Consider the following 19,791-nt stretch of genomic DNA (forward strand, 5'->3'; position numbering starts at 1 on the left):
AAGGCCAAACTATTATATATGCTCCAAAATTATGATTATCAACTTTGCTTAAAGATATTAGAAAATCCTAAATACTTCAGAGAGTAGTGAAAACAGCTAAAATGTATTTTATGTCAGAAAACATACAACATCTGCATGACAGAACTGTTTTATTGATGGGCTTTTTCCCTCAAACATTCTCTCACAACACTGTACCCAAGAGCTGCTTTCCATAGCATCAAGGTATTTCGCCTGGACGAAAAAGCACATGAACACTACAGAAGTCCTGGAAATCTTCAATAGAAATACAAGAACCACAACCTTGACCATGAAGGTTATGTAACACCCTCAATCATGTACTCCAATCTCAAAAATGTGTTCTTTCATGAATGAAAAAAGTACTGCATAAATATGTCAAAAAGGCGTCTGAAATGCAAAAAAGAGCTAAAACAGCTTTTAAAAAGAAAACAAAACCCACAAACCAAATAAAAAAAATAAACCCAAAGTCCTACTCGTGGTGTTTGTAGGTGAGCAGCTTGAGAACAGACAGTTTAGGTGAGTTTAAAGCAAGTTGTGTTTTTACGGTGGTGGTTGTTTTGTTGCTTTTTCAAGGAAAAGAAGGGAACCTTTCAGGCAAGGTCAGTCATGAAATATGTATCTTTTGTCCCATAATAGACATATGAATAGGCCATAGAACCATGCTATTATTCTATTTCCAGCCACAGGCTGTGAAATAATTCAGCAGGCTATGGGATGGCTGGCACAACCACAGCCTGCCCCTTGAGCAAGCTACAGCTGTTGGCAGGCTACAGGCAGGGCATGCTACACAGAAGAAGACTCCAGATCCAGTTTGCACTATGAAAACATTGGCTTATCAGTATGGGACACCTAAGACATGAAGCTTTCGTGTCCTCAGCCTAAAAAGAAAAGAAAAGAAAAAAAAACCAAAAAACAAAAAACAAACCCACAAAAAAATAAGAACTCCTGTAGTCTCATATTCCTCTTTAATGGAACATTACAAGAAGTCTGATGCCTAGATGGTTCTTCACTGGAAAGCAGGAATTTTTTTTAACAATTATGAATAAAAACCTGCAGTAACTCTCTTGGAACAACATTAGCAACATGTGTGTTCTGTCACTTTATATTCTGAAAGTTAATGCTCTTTATGTCCACGGTTGCACAGAATTTATCTACATAGAAATGCAACAAATCACCCATTCAGTGACATTTAAAATCTCTTAGATGGTGTTGAAAGGAAGTATTTTACGTAGCTTTAAAATAATCAAGACTTTACAGGAAGGCAGTATAAAAATAAGAATTTAAAGACTCAATGAAAATATTTCATGACCTCAAACCACAGCACTGTACAGCAATATACTTAAGCCTATTAAGAATAAAAAAAAAAAAATCAAGTTATAGAAGTTAATTAAAAAGAAGAATCAACAACTAACATGTAGTTCTGTTTTTCCTCATCTTTTCAACTCAATACAGTTCCATGTCAAAACCAGACACTGACATCTGACTGCAGTACTCAAAGAGATGAGATCAGAAATTAAGAATTTACCTGACTATGAAAAAATGATGGTACAAATTCTAAAAATTAACATAGGCTTTTTTCAGCATTCAAGAGCTCAGAGACTAAAAGACACACAATTAATTCCATTAGACCATTACCATGTGTCTCTCTGCAGCTGAGAGAAACAATTCTGTACACAAGACCAACAGCATTTAGCAGTCAATGTCTGCCTTTTGTGTTTTAGTAGCTGAAGACGCACACTAGGCTGGTGCCCATCTAGGCAGTTATGACAGCACAAGAGTGCTTTCCAAACACTCTTTATACCCAGGGGAACCGTATCATAACACTTTCAACAGGCAAATTTCCTACGGAGGAACAGCTCAAAACAAGAGCAATAGATTTCTTTTGATGGAAGCAACATCGTTTAGGTAGAAAAAAACCCCAAAATATCACAAAAACAATAACCAAAAAACCAAAAAAATGGAATAACAAAACAAATTACTTCCACGAACACAAGAAACCCCCCAAAAAACAAATCCACAACAAACCAAAACCATAATATCATGTGGCACCTTGCCAGATGCTCCACATAACCCCTGACAAGCTGGGGACAAGCAAAGGTTAGGAAAAGGATAGAAAAATATCAGAGTAAAATCATCACTAGTAAACTATCAGATAAAAGCACTTTTAATAGTTGTAAGAGCTCAGACATCACCAAGAGAAGGAAAAGCAACCTCTAACCTTTCTAATTGAACAGTACTAATTTTTGTATAATAGTGAATATTAATATCTATTCTATAAAGTTGTACAGAGCTATCATGATCCTAATTCCAGATTCAGTTAATTTACCTCAGCAACTGTAAAAAAACCCAAGTTCCCCAGCTACAAACACCTAACCAGAGCAATACAGCACAGATTAAGCCGGTAGTAGATCAGAGCAGCATAACTAATTAAAAAATTTAATGGGCTTTTAACAGTTATTTCAGTTACATTATTTCAATTGTTTTCTTACTTTGATTATAAAATGTCAGATATCTTGATTTCAAAACAAATCTAATAAAGTAGTACAACATCTTCCATTTTCTGTATTCCTACTCTGAAAGTTCTGTTAATGAAAGCACATGTGGGGTTCTTTGGCTTGTTGAGGGTTTTTTCACATCTGATTATTGACTAAACAAAGCTGACTAGCTGGGGAGGGGTATATGTTTAGGTGGGCAGGGAATGGTGTAAAGGAAGTAATTTCAAAGTTGGCTTGTCTCTCTAATATTTGGGTGTTTTCTCCTAATTATTCCATTAACTATCTGTTCAAGGAAGTTAAGTTGGCTGCCCTAGAAATTTGATTTTTCCCACACCATTTTACAGATCCAGTAAGCTTTAGTGCTCTTTCCCTATATGGCAATTATGTGAAGCAAAAGGTCACATAAACTGTTTTTTGAAGACTAAAGGAAAAATTAGCCTTGAGCCACTCAGAACTCATCGGCTTTGGCTGTTGTCTTTATTTACAGTGTATTTTCATTATCTTTTATTGTCATCTCTTAAATCCCCCTGCCAGTTGAAACAGTTCATGTTGCACCTGGTCCTTTCTGCTCTTACCCTAACATGTTTCCACTATTTCATTTGTATTGGTCTCATAGAGTGATTATCTTACCATAAAAGGAGGATCACTTCCACCAATAGCAGCCAGCTTTCTTAATATTCCCAGAAAATTACGCATCAGCTTCTCAATCCTAAATCTATTTTTCAGCAGCCATTATTCTCATCCTGTTACTGCTCTCCTTTCTTTCACATAAGACATTAAGCCTTGTCATTTACAAATACCTTCACCTAACAGCCAATCTTTCTCAGCCCCTCCTAAAATCATACAGCTGTGGAAAAAGATGATAAAATTTAGTTTACTGGTAAATTCTTTAACTTTACCTGAATTTAGTATTATCTCTTGTGCTGTAGGATCAAGTTCACTCTCTGACTGATATAATAATGAAGAGCAATTTATCACCTTTGATATGTTTATGATCAGTAAAAATATGGACATTTGAGGAAGACAAACAAGAGGAACAGGAAGAAATATCAAAATAAAGCACATATTTCGAAGTGATTAAAGGGATTTGCATATACTGCACTCTGGCAAAATAAAATCTAAAAGTTAAACAATAAAACTTGATGTTTAGTGATCTTTTCTGTTTCAGAATGAAAAAATAAAAAACAGCTTCTTGAACTGATGGTGCAGCACTACTCTGCTGACTGGTCCAAAAGTCTCAAGATCCTGCAAATATGCAGCTAAGACTAAAACTTGTGACCCTCTTATCTGTATATGTAGTACTAAATGGAGTGTCTAGTGTTTGATGACTGTCAGTAGCAATCCTTCACTGTGATAACATATTTCCACAGATTACAATTCCCACACATCCACCTCCCAAGCCTTTCTGCACATCTCATCATGCAACTGCAAATAATATGAAAACAGATTATCTTTGGCAGAAGGTACAAGTGGGCTATATGGCACATTTTGTTTAAGTAATATTAATTTGCTCTCCTGTTCCATTAAAACTATGGATGTGATTGAGGATATAAACAGAACCCTGCTGAGTTTTCAGCAGAGATTAAAGAGCATAGTCCCTATTTCAGTTCCTCTTGTTAATCATGAAAATAGTGGAATTTTTTCTTTTCTGTCTATATGCAACTTTGGCAGAAACAAACAGGAATCTTGCCTCTCCTAGCCAAGTGGGACCAGAGTTATCTTATTTTCTTCTTTCTGTTCCACTTCATCTCTTCTGCAGAATTTGATTTTGCACTAATTTCTTTTTCTCTGTATTTTCTCACTTCAGTGACTTCCCTACTGCACAGTTCATTTCAGAAATGCATTCAGGATCTAAGTTGCAAGGGAAAATATCTACAGTGCCATTCAACTGCATACAAAAAGAACAGGTAAAAAAAAGGTATATGTAAAAGAAAACTGCAGTGACACAAGTTTGCATTTCACATGACTACTCTTTGAGAACTGGTAGAAATTTACAGTTTAACAGTCATATATTACATCTAAGATACTCCAGATTTGCCTCTCTGATCTTTTATTCTTCATTAAGAAAATACTCAAGGAAGTAACAGTCAACAAGTTTGACTGGAAAAAAATATTAGCCAGTTCAAATTGAAATTAGAAAAACCCTATTAAATTCAATTAATGGAAGAAAAAATAGCTCACATTTTTATAGCTTTTAACCACATCTTCATACTTTAAGAAGATCTACCTCACTTCAATTCACTTTTGGATATAGCACTAGCGAGTCACCAGTTAAACCCTTCGCTAAAAACTTACTTTCAGGAAGAGGAGTCAACCATGTGCATCAGAAACATGCCATGCAGGCTCCTGCCATGTGACTAGCATTATTTCACCTTGTAACTTGCATCACTTCCCTCGCTCTCCCTCAAAAGAGAAAATCAGCAATTATGGTACCTGTTCCATGTATGATGAGGCTAATCAACCAATAAAATCCACTTTTCACTGAAGCAAACTTTGATGCCTGTCATTAATCATAATTTATATTTCTGCATTATCATATTCCACTTCCATTTGTAATCTTTTTTTTTGCATTACTACAGTTCCATTTGTAATAAGATATTTCTGTAGTTTTAGTGTAATGCATCCTCTGATAGGCATTTATAGAAAAAAAATATTGAAACAAAGAAAATACTGTGCAATACCATAAAGTATTGGCAAAGAGCCAATATGCAACACTCCAACTTTACTTTTCCTAACAAACACTTGATACAAATTATGTCTGGAAAGAAATGTTACAATAAACCTCACCACCTAAAATACAAGCCATAATTTTCTATTTTTACATCCCTTAAAACTCTCAGATATACTGCATCCTACTGCTCCTCTGCTCGAGAATCAGGGCTACTCTGAACAAGCTATTACTTTAACAACTTGTATTTCTTAAACACGGTCACACAACTATTGCTCAATCATATGGTGCTCTTGAGAATCAAGAGGTCCTGGCCTCAAGAGGTGACTACCAAATCCTGAGAGCAGTCAATGAATTATCAGACCCACCTGAATTAGCCCCAGTTTGGAAACAGCTCCTTTGTTTTCTGAATAATATTATATACTTATCTTTCAGGGTTACAACATTGCAAATAATTAAGTTTCTAATAAATTTCTAGCAGCCACATGCAGCTGTATGCTTGTAGACATTAGTTTTGAGGCAGAGGTTTGTAGATTTTTAAAAAGGGGACTATAGCATTAACACTTCCTCTGACTCTCAGTTCTGAAAATTCATCTTGCTCCTGGTGACAAAACTGCAATGCATGTACGTATATTCAGATCCTTTAAGTAGCACAACCTTAGCAGAAGAGATAGTTTTATTTGCAGTTCATTTTTCATAGGCATGCAAAAGAGTAACACACCAAAACAGAGGTATGCTTTGTTTAGTGGCTCAAAGGCTGATCATTATGGAGAAAATGTAACTAGATAAGCATTTTTAATGAGTAAAACAAAAATTACAGTCACATGATGCAAAAATCCTCATCATGCAATGAAATGGAAGAGTTTCATGGGGTACAGTTAGGAGCAGGTATTGAATGGTGAAGCTTCAGCAGCTCCAGACTCTTCTCTAAGTGAACAGTTAGCTTGTCCCTCAGAGCAACATCTCCCCTTGTAACAGCATTGTATGTACAGAAACTCTCACCTTTCAGGGCCATTTGGTAAACACTGCCAAGTTCTAACTCCACTCTATAAAAGTACAATATTAGGGGTTCTGTAACCACTTACCTTATTAAAGAACATTTAAAACACTCAGAAAAGCATAATAAAGAGAGAGCTGATGCATCAGTTCCTTCTGAATTAGAGCTTCCCTCAGCTTGAAGGCAGTAGCCCTAATTCAAGGGGTGAAGAGGGGCTATGTAGCCACATGATGATCAGAGTATCTTTTCATAGGCCACACAGGTGCAGGAACTCTGGCATGACTTGCACAGTTGTAATGAACCTTCTTGAGTCTTTATGGCATCTAGCAACATTTACCCTACCCTTGCGTTTTCAGAGGCTAGAGTCATGCAGTGCTAGTGTGCTCCAAAGGCACAAGATTAACTTCCCATTAGAGGAGACAGAGCCTGAATATGACTAAGAGGGACCATGTGCTTTCCTTACCATCTCACATAACATCTTAGAAGCCTAGCTGTGATTTAAATTCACAAAGCATCAAAACAGACCACACAGCTGGAAAACACTCCAAATACTTTCTTTCATGCTGGGAGAGACTTGGAGGAGAGCAAGATGTTTGAAGACTTTATCACTGCAGTGGAACAGATAATTAGGCAATTAAAACTATGAAAAGTAGAAGAATTACCAGTTCCAAATAAATTGCACTGTGGAACAGAATTGGGAGAAGCAAAAAATCAGAAATCAGTGCCTTTCGCAAACATCTTTAGAGCACAACTGAAAGAGTGAAAGTTCTGGAACAAAGGTAAAAGAGCAGTTAATTTGCAGAACATTATCTGGTTTTGCAAAGGAATTTTTGAAGGAGTCAATTCCTAAAACAATCTTTTCTTGTGTTAATAATTACAACACATTAATAGAAATACAAGAGGTCTCATTCCACCTTCATTTTTGGTAACCCAGCAAGGCCCTTCCCTCCTAGGTTTTTAACGGTATAGCAGTATCTTCACACATACAGGATTCTTGTTTAATCATTCTGGTCAATAGGAAACCCTCTACAAACTCATCCTTCCCATCCCTAGTTGCTTCCAGGCCATGGAGAATGTACCACCATTTCACAAACCACAGTAATGTGAAAGAACACCTTAACTTCCTACAAAATCTTCACAAAGGCAACTTTGGTGAAGGTGCTCTGCTCACCCACTGCCTATCACATGTGGTAACATTTCCAGAAGCTTCTTCTATGATCTTCTCTGGAGGAACATCCATCCCAGCCAAGGAGAGTGAGTTATCCTGCTCATGCCAGCTGTAACGGAGCAAGCTTCTCCAGACACGCTTTCTTCAATTTATACATCTAACTATGCAAAGTTGTTGGAGAAGACCTTCTCTTGCACAGATGCAAAAGCCTCTGCTCTGATACTAAGACTTTCCAAATAAGAACATACTAAGGAGGAAGCTGGTGAAATGTGCTAGTCTAGCTTGCAGAAGTACCAACCATGAAATTCTTGTCTTACAGCCTCATAGACTTGTTGCAGGTGTAAATAAGGACATACCAATCAGGCCAGAGGCTGCACAGTGGTATCAGATATGATACACTTCCCTTACTGCCAGCTGCAGGGAGAGGTCACAGTCTGTAGTGGTTTAGGTTTCCCAGTCTGAGATTGGCCAACACACCAATCAATGTGGCGGGTTTAGCACTGGCCAAACACTAGTGCACCCACTAGTATATACCTACTCATTTCCTGCTGTGCGATAAGATTAGGAAGAAGGCAAAGCAGGTCAAAACCTTAAAAGGATATAAAGAAAGCTTTATTAACAGTAACTAAAAGAAAGAATAGTAAGAATCAGAACAAAACCTTTAGAACACTTCTCCCCCTACAACCTTTTATTTCCCACTCACAACATACAGAAACAATTCAGTTTATCACTTCTAAAATAGCCTTTCTGCAGTTCACCTAGGGAGAGCAGTCCCTCTAGTAATTTTATGGGGACTTCTCCACAACAAAACATTTCTGTCATGGATTTTAGTTTCCATGAATAGCAGCCACCCAGAACACCTGCAATAGTGAAGTCCCTACCATTTTCAGAGATTTTCCCACAGCTGTGTTCATGGCTCATGTCAACTTATTTTAAAGATGAGCTGTTCAAAAGCAAAGGTTCTCTTTATCTATCTTGGAAATCATCTTCATCTCTGGGAACAGAGGTCTTCGTCTTCTCTCCCGGGGGGCACAGTGTCTTCATCACTCTTCTCTCTTTCTCTGTTCAAACTTCTTATGGGATCAAGCTACTTCAGCGTTTGCTTACTTTAGCATGGAGGCCTTTGCTAGATGCATACAATTAGAACACTTTCATCTCCCCATACCTTCATGCATTACATGGGAAAAGTGTCTGATATATCAATTACATTCTTCTCTAAAGTTTTACAAGAAAAATTCAGCCACAAGATTAAGGCATCTCCTCATCCCTCCCATCTGGTACTTGATTTCTTTTTCACTGACCTCAGTGTTTTCATGTCGTTCCTTTACGTGGCTGCACGTGTCCCTTTTTCTCACTTATGAGAAGATTGAGGCAGTTAATATCTTGCCCAGGGCCCGCAGATGGTCACCTGACCCTGGCTGGGCTTGGTAGCTTGCAGCCAGAGTTGCAGCTGGGCTGGGAGGTAGAAGTGGGTAGGATCTTAACAGACAGGCCAGAACTCACCAGCAGCAGGCCAGGGGGGCAATGGCTTCTCCTCTCCCTCTGCCCTGTGGCTGCGAGCGAATCTCGGTGGTGGTAGAATCCTGGCTGAGCCGGTCTGGCCCAAGGCTGCTCCAGCGCAGCCGGAGCCCAGCAAACCCAGCTCGGCCTGGGCTAGCGGCGGGGGCAGAGCTTAGTAGCAGCAGGATGTCAGCAGCCACAGCCACAGCCCGGCCTAGCCCCGCGGCCTCCTGTCTCCCTGCCCGGCAGCCAATGGGGCCCAGCCGCGCAGCACAACTCGCCCAGCCCAGCCGACCGTGTTACCTCTTCTCAGGCCAGAAAAAGAGCGAGAGAATTCTCAGGATTTTTCGGTTTTAACATTGGTGTTCACAGAGGCGTATTGGCTTTCTCACTGGTTTAACAGATTGTCAATTCTCAAAGATAATTACTGATTGTTTTTGGGTTTTTTTGTCAGACGGAGGAAACTCTTAGCAGCTTCCCTTAGAAGATCACTTCTGTGATGCAAAACCAGCACAACTCCTCACACTTTGCTGCAAAAGGAAGGACTTCATGGCTGCAATCAATTTCATTTTACTATTGTAAATAACCATTGCTATTATTAAAACAAGTAGAAGCCACAGAGCACAGATAAGGATTTCACGCCAACTGAACTGTGGAGTATCTCCAATTGCAATAACCCCACCAAATGGCTCAAGCATAAGAAGAGAGTGAAATTCGTACCTAGTAAAGGATTTTCATTGTAAGAGGTATTTAGAGTTAAAGTAAATTCTCACATTAAACAATTTGAAAGAAATGAGGTAGGAGTGGGATGAAAAATACTGCTGGTAATACCTGAATATGCAAAAGCATGTATATGGTGTAAGTTAAAAAAACCAATAATAGTGATATACAAGAGTTTCTATTTCTTGGCTTTACATGCAGAAGTTTTAGTAAAAGTAATAAGCAATAAGCTCTGGGGTGAACATACAAACAAACACTTCTTAAAAAATTCAACAATTCTGAGCAATATTTTTTCTAATAACTTTCTAGTTATGATTTTCTTAGGTAACTTTATGGAAACATTTAGTCTAATTATAGCAGGTCTTTGATGTCTTTGCAACAAACTAATTCATGTAGTTTATTCCTTCCTGAATCAGGTTCTCTCCATTTAAAACACAAGCTGAATGGGGAAAAAAAAAGGAAGTTTTTCAGAGTTTAAAATTCTCTGAAACCTAGAAGATACTCTTATCTCATCCAAACAGCTTGAAGTGAGACACTGGAATGGGAAAGAGATGGGTAAAAGTGTACAACACCATTGCATTAGCTGTAATGACCGCGATAGTGCAATACTGGCACATTTTAGAAGGCAGCAGGGGCAAGGAGAAACAGGTCTTGGACATTTTATACTTTAATTTCTAGCTCTTCATACAGTGCTATTCTGTCATCAGACTCAAATTTTCGTCTATCCTGTTGCCAAAGCAAAGGAACTGTGGCAGTCTCATTTTATTATTGTATTTATTATGTCCAGAAACACAAGGGCTACTTGAAAGAACAGAATTAGATTAACTGCTCTAGATGTACACGTGGAAAAACATGACCAGAACACAAGTGTCCTCTTGCCTTCAGTGGAGCTCAAACAGATGGCACAAAACTTAGCATTGATCACTTGTGACTATAAAATAGCATACATCCTGTATACCATTATTTCATGAAAAAAAGCATGAATAAAGTACACCAAATTCACCATACTGACATGCTGTAGAAAACAAAATCTTGCAGACATCACCACTATCTTTTCTTTTGAGCATGACAAGTAATTTGTTTTTCTTACTTGTTTTTAATAGTGAGAGAAGTATCTTGGCATTAATCATGAATTATAACCAAAATCTGTCAGCTCTTTTGTATGACATTCTTTTACAATTCTTTATTCTTTCCTATGATGGTGTTTGGCAGGATATGAACAATACGGAGGAAAGTGGAAGAAGAATTACATACTCACAGATGTAATTTTAAACCAACCTTGATTTTAAAAGCAACCAACCTGTCCAGTGTTCTTAATGTGAAACAGGCATTTTTCTAGTGCAGATTTCTTTTGCAAGCTAGTAATGTTAATATAAGAAATCTGTCTAAGAACTACATTTCTTTTCTACAGAGAATAATTGAATAAATTTTCCCAGTTTCTGCAAAAATAAACTACTTTTAACAGTTCTTGGCACTTTTATATTTACTTTTTTGAAAGTTTCCTAAGCCTGCTTTAGTTTATCCTTAATAGAAAAGTTTATCCTTAAAGAAATCACTTTAGTTTATCCTTAAAGAAATCACTTAAACATTAAAATTCATACTAGAGCATCTGCATGCACTTCAGACAGCCAACACAGCCACACACCTCCAAGAATTCTAAACTTATGTGAAAAATATGTGTTTCTTTTTTTGCCTTTAACTATGACTATATTAAAAAGAGCTTGACTTTGTATTTTAAAAATTGCATCGTAACAGAGACTCTTCATCCTTATACAAATATCTCTGCTAATTATTTAGTTCAAAGCCTATTATAAATTCCTAAAACCACCCCTGCCTCCAACCAAACACAAAACTTGGGAGAAGTCTGACCTTCACCTAAGAACCGACCACATTTCAACAGGCGAGCAGTATTCAAGTATAGTATTATTTACAGTTGTCAGGAGTTTCTACAGAGATCACCGATACTCACATAAATATCTGCCAGCTGCCAAATAGCTGCTGAGAAGTGTGATGAGAAGAATGGCCAACAAAAATAACTTACCTAAGGGCACCAGCAGAGGAACTACTAGACTACAAAGAAGAACAGTTTACTTTGTTTGTTGTTTGATTTTAGTAAAGAAGACAGCATAAGTAAGTTTGGTACTCTCGCTTTCACATGGGAAAGCACAAAGGGTGTTAAGTGATAAGCAAAAGATATTTCTAATCTATGCAGTAAGCAATGACCTAGATTTTGAAGCAGGGCATACACATGCTTCAAATTAGCAGAGACAGTATAGCATAAAATGACACAGAGAAATACAAGTTACTGACAGTTAGAAAGTCTTTCAATTTTTCAGGCTGCACATCAATTGTTTTCACAAACACCACTCTGAACACCTTGAACTCCCTATAGTTGCTGGCCAGGGCAGATTGATAAACACAGGATACAAGCTACATAAGGCAGAAGCAACTACATAAGGCTTTCATCACAACTCCAATCTTCACTGCACCCAGCAACTTCTTTTAGAGAAGCCAAATCCCAAAATTAAACCAGAACACCTCTGAAGAGACAAATGATAAACCTCAAACTCACCCCACAAACCTAACAGAACAGAGGAATAGTATGAACTGTTTCCCTTACCTTTGCTAAGAGTGCCTGTGATGATTTTAAAAATAGTCTGAGCAAATTTGACAATCCCATGCTTGCATCTCTTTGAACAACTCATGGTTCAGACGGATAGACTCTTCTCTCTTACAAAGTTCAGGAATAACAATAAAATTAAAAAGTGTGTCCTTTACAAAGTTGATATGATTGGTTGTGCAGTGCACAGAACTCTGCTCTCATGCACCGAGCCCCAGGCTCTGCACTGAGGTTTGCTCTCTCCGAAGCTACCAGGGAGGACTGCAAGTGGAGCAATGCACATCTCTTTTTAGTTAAAGGTACAACTCTTCCTATCATCCTCTCGGCCGAGACTGCACGTACCTGCTGCGATGCCCTGACAGAAGCTGCTAAGCACAGCAATACTTCAGCTAGACAGGCGAGGAGGGAGGGTTTGCCTTTGCAGGCTGTGCGGGCTGTCACACGGGGCAGGTGGAATGCAGCGAGACCGCTGGAGTCCCCGGCTGCTGCAAATAAAAGAAGCTGCTGATTAAAGCTTTTCTTGGTGCTCTTTTCTTGCAGATTTCAATAAATTGTCAATTTTGCTCTCATCGACAAAACCAAAAATAACACTTTTTTTATTTTACTTACACCATAGTGACACGGTCACAAGGCTGCATAGCATTCCCTTGCAAAACCTGCTTTCCAAAGTAGGAAAACATAGATGCACCCAGGGGGAGGGAAAAAAAAAATCTTTAATTCTACCAGCTTAGACGCATCTCCGATAGTGATCTGCCGAGCACAGAGAGATGTGCCACCCGGCCTTTCGGCGTCGGCGGGGCTCAGACTTACCCTTATGCGCAACCCCACTTTTCACTTTTCGCGTCACGCTGGTGCGGTGCTCACTCCCCGTATTGTACTGGGAGTTATCTCCTAGCAACAGCCACGGCTGTGGCTTCTTCAGTTCAGTTACTTCTGCGTGTCTTGAATACTCTGAATAAAATGACTTGATGCGTCCAGCAGCAAAGCGGAAGCATCTCAAACCCCATTTGAGTATTGGGCAGAGACGAGCATCTTTAGGTTTAATTCTTGCTGGCCTCGTCTCACATGCTTTTTAGCAACCCCAAGAATTCACTATTTGCTTGCCCCGGCCACAAAGCTTACCTCAGGTTTCTGCTCACACCCAGCTGCTGCCCGTTAAATTACTTGATCAGCCTTGTAAGAAATAGCTACTCACTTTTCATAAATTTAGAAAGGTTTATTAAACCTTATCAAAAATACAACAAAAGACTGAATAGAGAAAATATTACAGCGCCGGAACCAAAAGATTTTCCCCACCATGTGCTCATCCACACAATGGAGGTTTCGACTTTTAACCCTTTAGCCGCTCCCAAAATTCTGTCCATCGACTCCTTCTTCACTGTCCAGTGCTGGTGTTTACTTCCTTGAATCCTGATTGGTGGTCAGATGTCGCCATAGTGATAAGCCGACCCTCCCAAATGTCCCAACCCCAGCTGTCCCGTGATAAACATCGCAGGGGGTAAAACATAACTATTAACTATATAAAACTTTTCTTAACCTATATACATTATATTTGTCTGTTCATTGTGAAAGCCAATCATCGCAATTACTCATCTATCACAGCTTTGTCTCTGGCAAAGTTACTTGGAGCCAGCCATCACCTCAGAACAGCAACAACCGAGCACCGCCTTTACTGAGGGGCAGGCGTAGCTTTGCACTTCTGGGAACAGTGATATACCTTGCACTCAGGGAGCAGTAAACCGCTTTACAGGAAAACTTACATTCCTGAAGCAAAACTCAGGGCTTTGCCAAATAGCTTCACCTTGCTATGAGACTCATGACTAGCTGTCCTTCCCAGCTGGAAGCTCCCTCCTGCTTCTTATCCCCGCCTCACATGCGTAGCCCCGCACTGCCTTCCGCCCCTCCCCTTCCGATGCCGCCGCTTACCTCCTTCTCAAGCGAAGGGCTGCAGAGCACTGTCCAGGGCATCATTTTACCTCAAAAGACAATGTTCTTTGGCATGGAAAAAGCGACTTGAGGACAAAATTACCACCCTAATCAGCTCGTGCTGGGACTATTACCCCCCGTGCTGAGCTGCCAGGCACGGGACATTTTACTGCCCTCTCATTTCCACCCAGTCGCCTCACTCAATTTCAGGTCTTTTCAGATGTAAAAGTCCACAACTTCGGAAAACTTCCACAAAACGTCATGGGAAAGCAGGTGTGAGCTCGTGGAGACGCCCTGTCTGGCAGATGTGGGGGCTGCCGCCAGCCTCCAGCGGCTAAAGCCTCTGTCCTGGGGCTGTGCTTCCACACATCCTTTTAGGTAAATTTTTCTTTAACTTTCTCAAAAATCTGACTTTTATTTGCTGTGCTCCACAGGAAAAAAAGGAGCTAGCCTATTATTTAGATGCCATCTTTGAGACACTGGTGGTGAGCCGTGAGGCCACTCCTGGTCACGACACTGCAGAAGAAGATGCTGCAGGCATGCAGAGGCCGTATTGCCTTCACATCCTCCCCAACTGAATTTTAAATACCCAAACGTCTTGGGCTTCCTGCCACCATCACCTCTACACAGCCCAGAGCCTTGATCATATATGACTTTACCGTTTCACAGATTATTACATTTGTGGGAATGCTCAGACCAATGAGGTTAGAGGGAAACTGAGGCAGATTAAAGACATTGTCGAACATCATTAGAAATATATGGCTAAACATAAGTGGTGCACGAGCTTCATATGTAAATCATATTTCTACCCTCTACACTACAGATCAACAACCAGTAAGGTAAGGAATACAGAGTGATGAGAGGACGCAGGGAGGGAAAGTGATTTGTGGAAAGCACAGTACTAAATAACTCCTTAATGAAGTTATCTCTAAGGCTGTTCTTTAGTCCTAGATATCCAATTCAAAATTGAAAAAGTTAGTCTTCAAAAGAAAAAAGACTGTAATAAGGCAGTAAAACATCAACAGGGAAATCAAGGAGTCAGCAGATTATTAATTAGTTTATCAAAAGTTTGCAGCATGTTTATATATATTATATACATAAATATGTATTTATATATATATACATTATTATATAATTGGGGATCAGGGAACAAAGGATAATAGAATGAGTGCTAGGAGAGTAAAGAAAGCTATGGAAACTGAGAGGTCTTTCACAGCAGAAAAAAGAAAACTGCTTTGTAATATTCAGACACGACTATAAGCCTCCCTGGTGATAGGAAAGGTGGGTGCTAATGTCTTCACAAACGTCTCTATGGGCAGGGGTCTTTAGGAGAAATGGGTGTTAATATCTTCAGACTGGGTCTTAATGTCTCTACAAACCTGAAGCCGTGCAAGTTTTTTACAGAACCCATACAGTTTGGCTCAGTTAACTTTAGGGTAATAGGAGGAATGGGTCCACACAAGTCCATTGCAGAACCCAGACAACCTGAACTTTCAATTTTTTTGAGGAAATTGGTGATACGTGTTCCAGGGGGAACATCTGGTAGGTGGCTGGGAAAAAGCTATACCTTTCTAGTGCTTCTGCCACTAGGGAAAAAAAGAGGGCAACATGCAACCAGGAGTTCAGAATAAAAGGAGGCCGTACTCCCAAAACCTCATGAGAGATCCCATGGGGATATGCCCCATGAGACTCTCCTTTTCTTTGAATAAAGTTGCAGGAATCCTCTGTCTCCTTTGTGAAGACTGGCTTTTCACTGTGTGTTCCATACACTGGTGCTCTAGTTTCCAGAGATTTCTTCTCAGACATTCATTTGCCTCATTTGGCCCATATGTCACATGTTCTGGCTGTGTCCCCTCCCAACTCCTCGTGCTTCCTCAGCCTGCTCGCTGTTGGAGTGAAGAGCAGAAAAGACCTTGACTCTGAATAAACATTGAGCAGCAATAAGGAGAAAAATCCCTGTTTTGTCAACATGGCTTCCAGCATAAATCCAAAACAGCCCATACCAGCTACTCTGTCTATCCCAGCCAATCCCAGTAGACCTATAACAGGTGAAAATTGATCAAAAAAGCCACAAAATGTACATCAGTCAGAGGGGATCATCATAACCATGGGGTTGCATAAAAGTTGCAGCAGGATCAGTGGTGTATTGGAGATTTCTGTCCTGCAACTCATTGAAGGCTGGAGTTAACCAGGCCTTCAGCAGAAGTTTCAGCAGCCAAAGGCCCTCTAAACACTGTCATTCCAAACAGAATCCTTGGGCATAAAGATACTGATTCTGAAGGGCCTCTAATTGCTTACTATCTGTGGGAAAGTACAAAGTCAGCTTATTCTGCAGTCAAATGACTTCAGCGCATGATAAAGTCAGTCTGTTAGAAACAAGGGTGTTATGTCCCTCATCTGAGCTTTTTTATAATGGACTGAGACAGTAAGATAAGTATAGACAGACTGTATTCCTGTATATTAAATTTCCGTATCTTACTGGAAGTCTAAGGAGGTCAGTCAGCAGTAAAAAAACCTGCAAAACTAAGAGAAGGTTGTTATGTAGGGAATAATATTTTTCTCTGAAAGCTTTACTGTAATATACTCCAAAAGAGTATAGAATATGCTCTCTAATTTTTTTTACATGGATTTTCAGCATGCTTAATAAGGGGCTAGAGTAGTTATAATATTTAGAAATTTAATTGGTTCATTCACACCCATGCTTAATTTAATTTTCTGCATGTCAAATCTGAGTACACAATATACACATTAACTATCATTCCAAAAATATATATCAATTTCTGGTGACTGCGACAGGGCAGGAGAACTGATGCCTTGTGAAGGCTGACCTAGAACAGAGAGACTAGATGGAGCTAAAGAATAAAATAGGTTTTTATTAGGAGACCTCAATAAATCCACCTTGGACAGCACAAGAGCCCAGCCAGGGCTACAACTCAAAATGGTTACAAAATAGGCTACTGGTCATGGGGTCTAACACTTTTATAAGTTTTGGTCATTAGCATATTGTAGTTAATTGTCCAATTACAGCTCCAGCCCATGAAGTCCCATCCTTCTTGTTTTTCTCTCTTCAGTCCACCATTGTTTATGCTTTTGGGCCTGAGATCTAGATCAGCTGTCCTAGAGAAAGAATTGTTTTGTCTACCTACTCTGTGAAGAGAGTATCTCTTCATATTACTATCCCCAAATATGAAGCCAAGACCCACATATTAAAGCAGTAAAGAATCTGAAAAATATAAAAGCGAACACTTGAATAGAGTTCACATTACCCAGTTCTCCCCACAGATATTGTCAGTATGCTGTGGAAGCCAAAAAGGCAAAGAAGATGATGGCCAGGATCCATGATAGATCCTGGGGACTCTAGTATTTATAGTTTTTATATTATAAGTTTCAGTTACATGGTTTAATGGGAGTTAGTTGTCCACTAGTTGGGTATTCAGTCTTGTACATTCTCATGTCTGACTGAAAAAAGACTTCTCATAGAAGCAAAAATAATCTTGGCCTAATTAGGATAACCCAAGTCACTCCTTTTCCCTGTGATTTGAGGAAGTGCATCATTGCAGAAACTCCTCTCAAACTCCTTCTCATAAACTTTTTTCTTAAAATATTTCCACGTTGGTATAATGTGTTGTTAAATTAAACCAGTAAGAAAGAGTAGGGTCTTTCATCTTGCACTGGGAATTGTTTTCAGTCTTCACATATTCATCCTGGGCCTGATAGTCCCTCCTGCCCTGATCGTCAAGGTTAGACACATAACTGGAGCATGCCAGAGATACCTGCTCAGTCTGTCCACCCAAGTCTTCTTCCTAGATGATATGCGCTGAGTCTCACCCACACACAGAACTTTAGAGCTACCAGGTGTTCTCTTAGTTCCAGAAGTGTTGTCACAGACATACTCTATCACCTTCATTGCGCTCCCAGTAGGTACAGCTGTCTCAGAATAGAACATAAATGAAATTTCAGTTATCTGTTTGGAATCAAATCTAGCAAGTACAGGCAATTGTTCCTTCTAGCTGTGCCCTAATCACCTCTAGATTTGAGATAACCTTGCACATCAAAAATCATCATTTAACTGATCCCTAGAAAAAGTGTAACTTCAAGGAATAATTTTGAAAAATTGACTTACATAAAATGAAGAGCTGGCAACTTACTTGAAAATAGGTAGTCTGTGTGGGTAGAGGTCTCAGCACACCATATCAAATACCATTATTATTTGCAATGTCAGCACTATTAATATTGAGCATTTTCCATGTATAGAAATCCAACTGCATTGGAGTCCCAAGGAAGTTTGTTCTCATACCTGTTTTTCAAATATAGTAAATGACATACAACCAGACAAACTCAGTTGCCTGTAATTACCGAGAACAAAGCATCAGCAATTTCTCTTTTTTACCAGTCTAGCACTTCAGCAGCAGCAGCCTGGCCATGATATCTTCTCTACTTCTTTCTGCCATTGCTGCAGATCATGACCACTTTGCATTTTCATTCATTCTATAGTTCAAATTAGTATTATCAGACAGAGCCTCAGGAACATTGCTTGAAGATTTCTTGATCAGTCCAGTGCTTGGTTTTTTATGGTGCAGTAGTTACCTTGACTCAGGCAGCATTCCTCACTGGAGAGGAATGTACTTAGATAATGACATATCAGTATTTTCCACAAACACTTCATTTGGATTGGCTCATCCTTTTATTTAATATCCCATCTTGTTGCGTTGTGGTACCCTTTCACTATGACACCCGGAGAGCGGGCGTGCTAAGCAGCGAGGGAAGAGAACAGGAGGCCAGTCCCCCTGTGAAGCTCTGCAGTCCCAGTTATCGGCGCGGGGACAGATGGAGGCGGCACGGGACTTGGGGTGAACAGGTTCGGTTTATTTCGCGTGCCCCAAGACCCCTTGGGGGGGGGCGGGCAGATGTTTCATACAAGGACTTATGAGGAGGGGTATAGGAACAGCAACCAATAGGGGAATAACAGGGAAGGAGTTTGGGGTAGGACTAACATACTAAATAGACAGGGACTGTTCTGTGAAAGGGGGCAGGGAAAAGGCACAGGGGGAGGGAAGATTTACATCTTGGAGAGAAGGGGGTTAGGAGTGAGATGGGGGGGGGGGGTGTGTGTACAGACACTGAAAGAATAAAGAACACCCTCCCGCACCATCTGTCAAGCATGACTAATTGTTTATTTACACAGAAATCTAGGGAAAGAAATAGTAGTGATGAAAAAGCATGCATGATAGATTAAGTTTTTAAAAGCGCAGTGAGAAATTAAGAAAATCAAGGTTTGGGTTGTATTCTGGGTTTGATTGGAGGAGTTAGTTTTCTTCACAGTGGCTGGTATGGGGCTGTGTTTTGGATTTTGATGAACACAGCAATGGTAATAAAGATGTTTTTGTTATTGCTGAGAAGGGCTTACACAAAGCCAAGGCCTTTTCTTCTTTTCATACTGCCTGACTGGCAAGGAAGCTGGGGGTCCATTGGAAGCTGGGAGAAGATACAGCCAGAAAAAGTGACTCCAACTGACCAAAAGGATATGCTAGGCCATATGGCATCTACTTAGTATATGAAATGGAGAAGAAGGAAGAAGGAAGAAGCAAGAAGGAGGGAACCAGGCAGACATTTGAAGTGATGGTGTTTGCACTCCTGGAGATGGCTGAACGCCTGCCTGCCCATGGGAAACAGAATTAA

At 39.8% G+C, this 19,791-nt stretch overlaps 1 protein-coding gene across 2 annotated transcripts in view; it reads right to left on the reverse strand.

The window, feature by feature from the left end:
- Positions 1-13,049, reverse strand: part of KCNIP1 (potassium voltage-gated channel interacting protein 1) — a 338,371-nt gene extending 325,322 nt beyond the window's left edge. The window contains exons 1-2 of one of the 2 annotated variants that reach the window (XM_072935323.1): positions 12,997-13,049; positions 12,529-12,671 (exon numbers count right to left, since the gene is read on the reverse strand). Coding sequence is in view for 1 of the 2 variants with exons in the window: in XM_072935322.1 (XP_072791423.1) it covers positions 12,187-12,271 (85 nt within the window). In the remaining variant the exon portion in view is untranslated. Of the gene's footprint in view, positions 1-12,186; positions 12,313-12,528; positions 12,672-12,996 lie in introns of those variants that run through there. The other variant, XM_072935322.1, reaches the window with a different exon arrangement.
- Between the last annotated feature and the right edge of the window lie 6,742 nt (positions 13,050-19,791).

This window comes from Taeniopygia guttata, chromosome 13, assembly GCF_048771995.1.
Source record: "Taeniopygia guttata chromosome 13, bTaeGut7.mat, whole genome shotgun sequence".
Lineage (NCBI taxonomy): Eukaryota > Metazoa > Chordata > Aves > Passeriformes > Estrildidae > Taeniopygia > Taeniopygia guttata.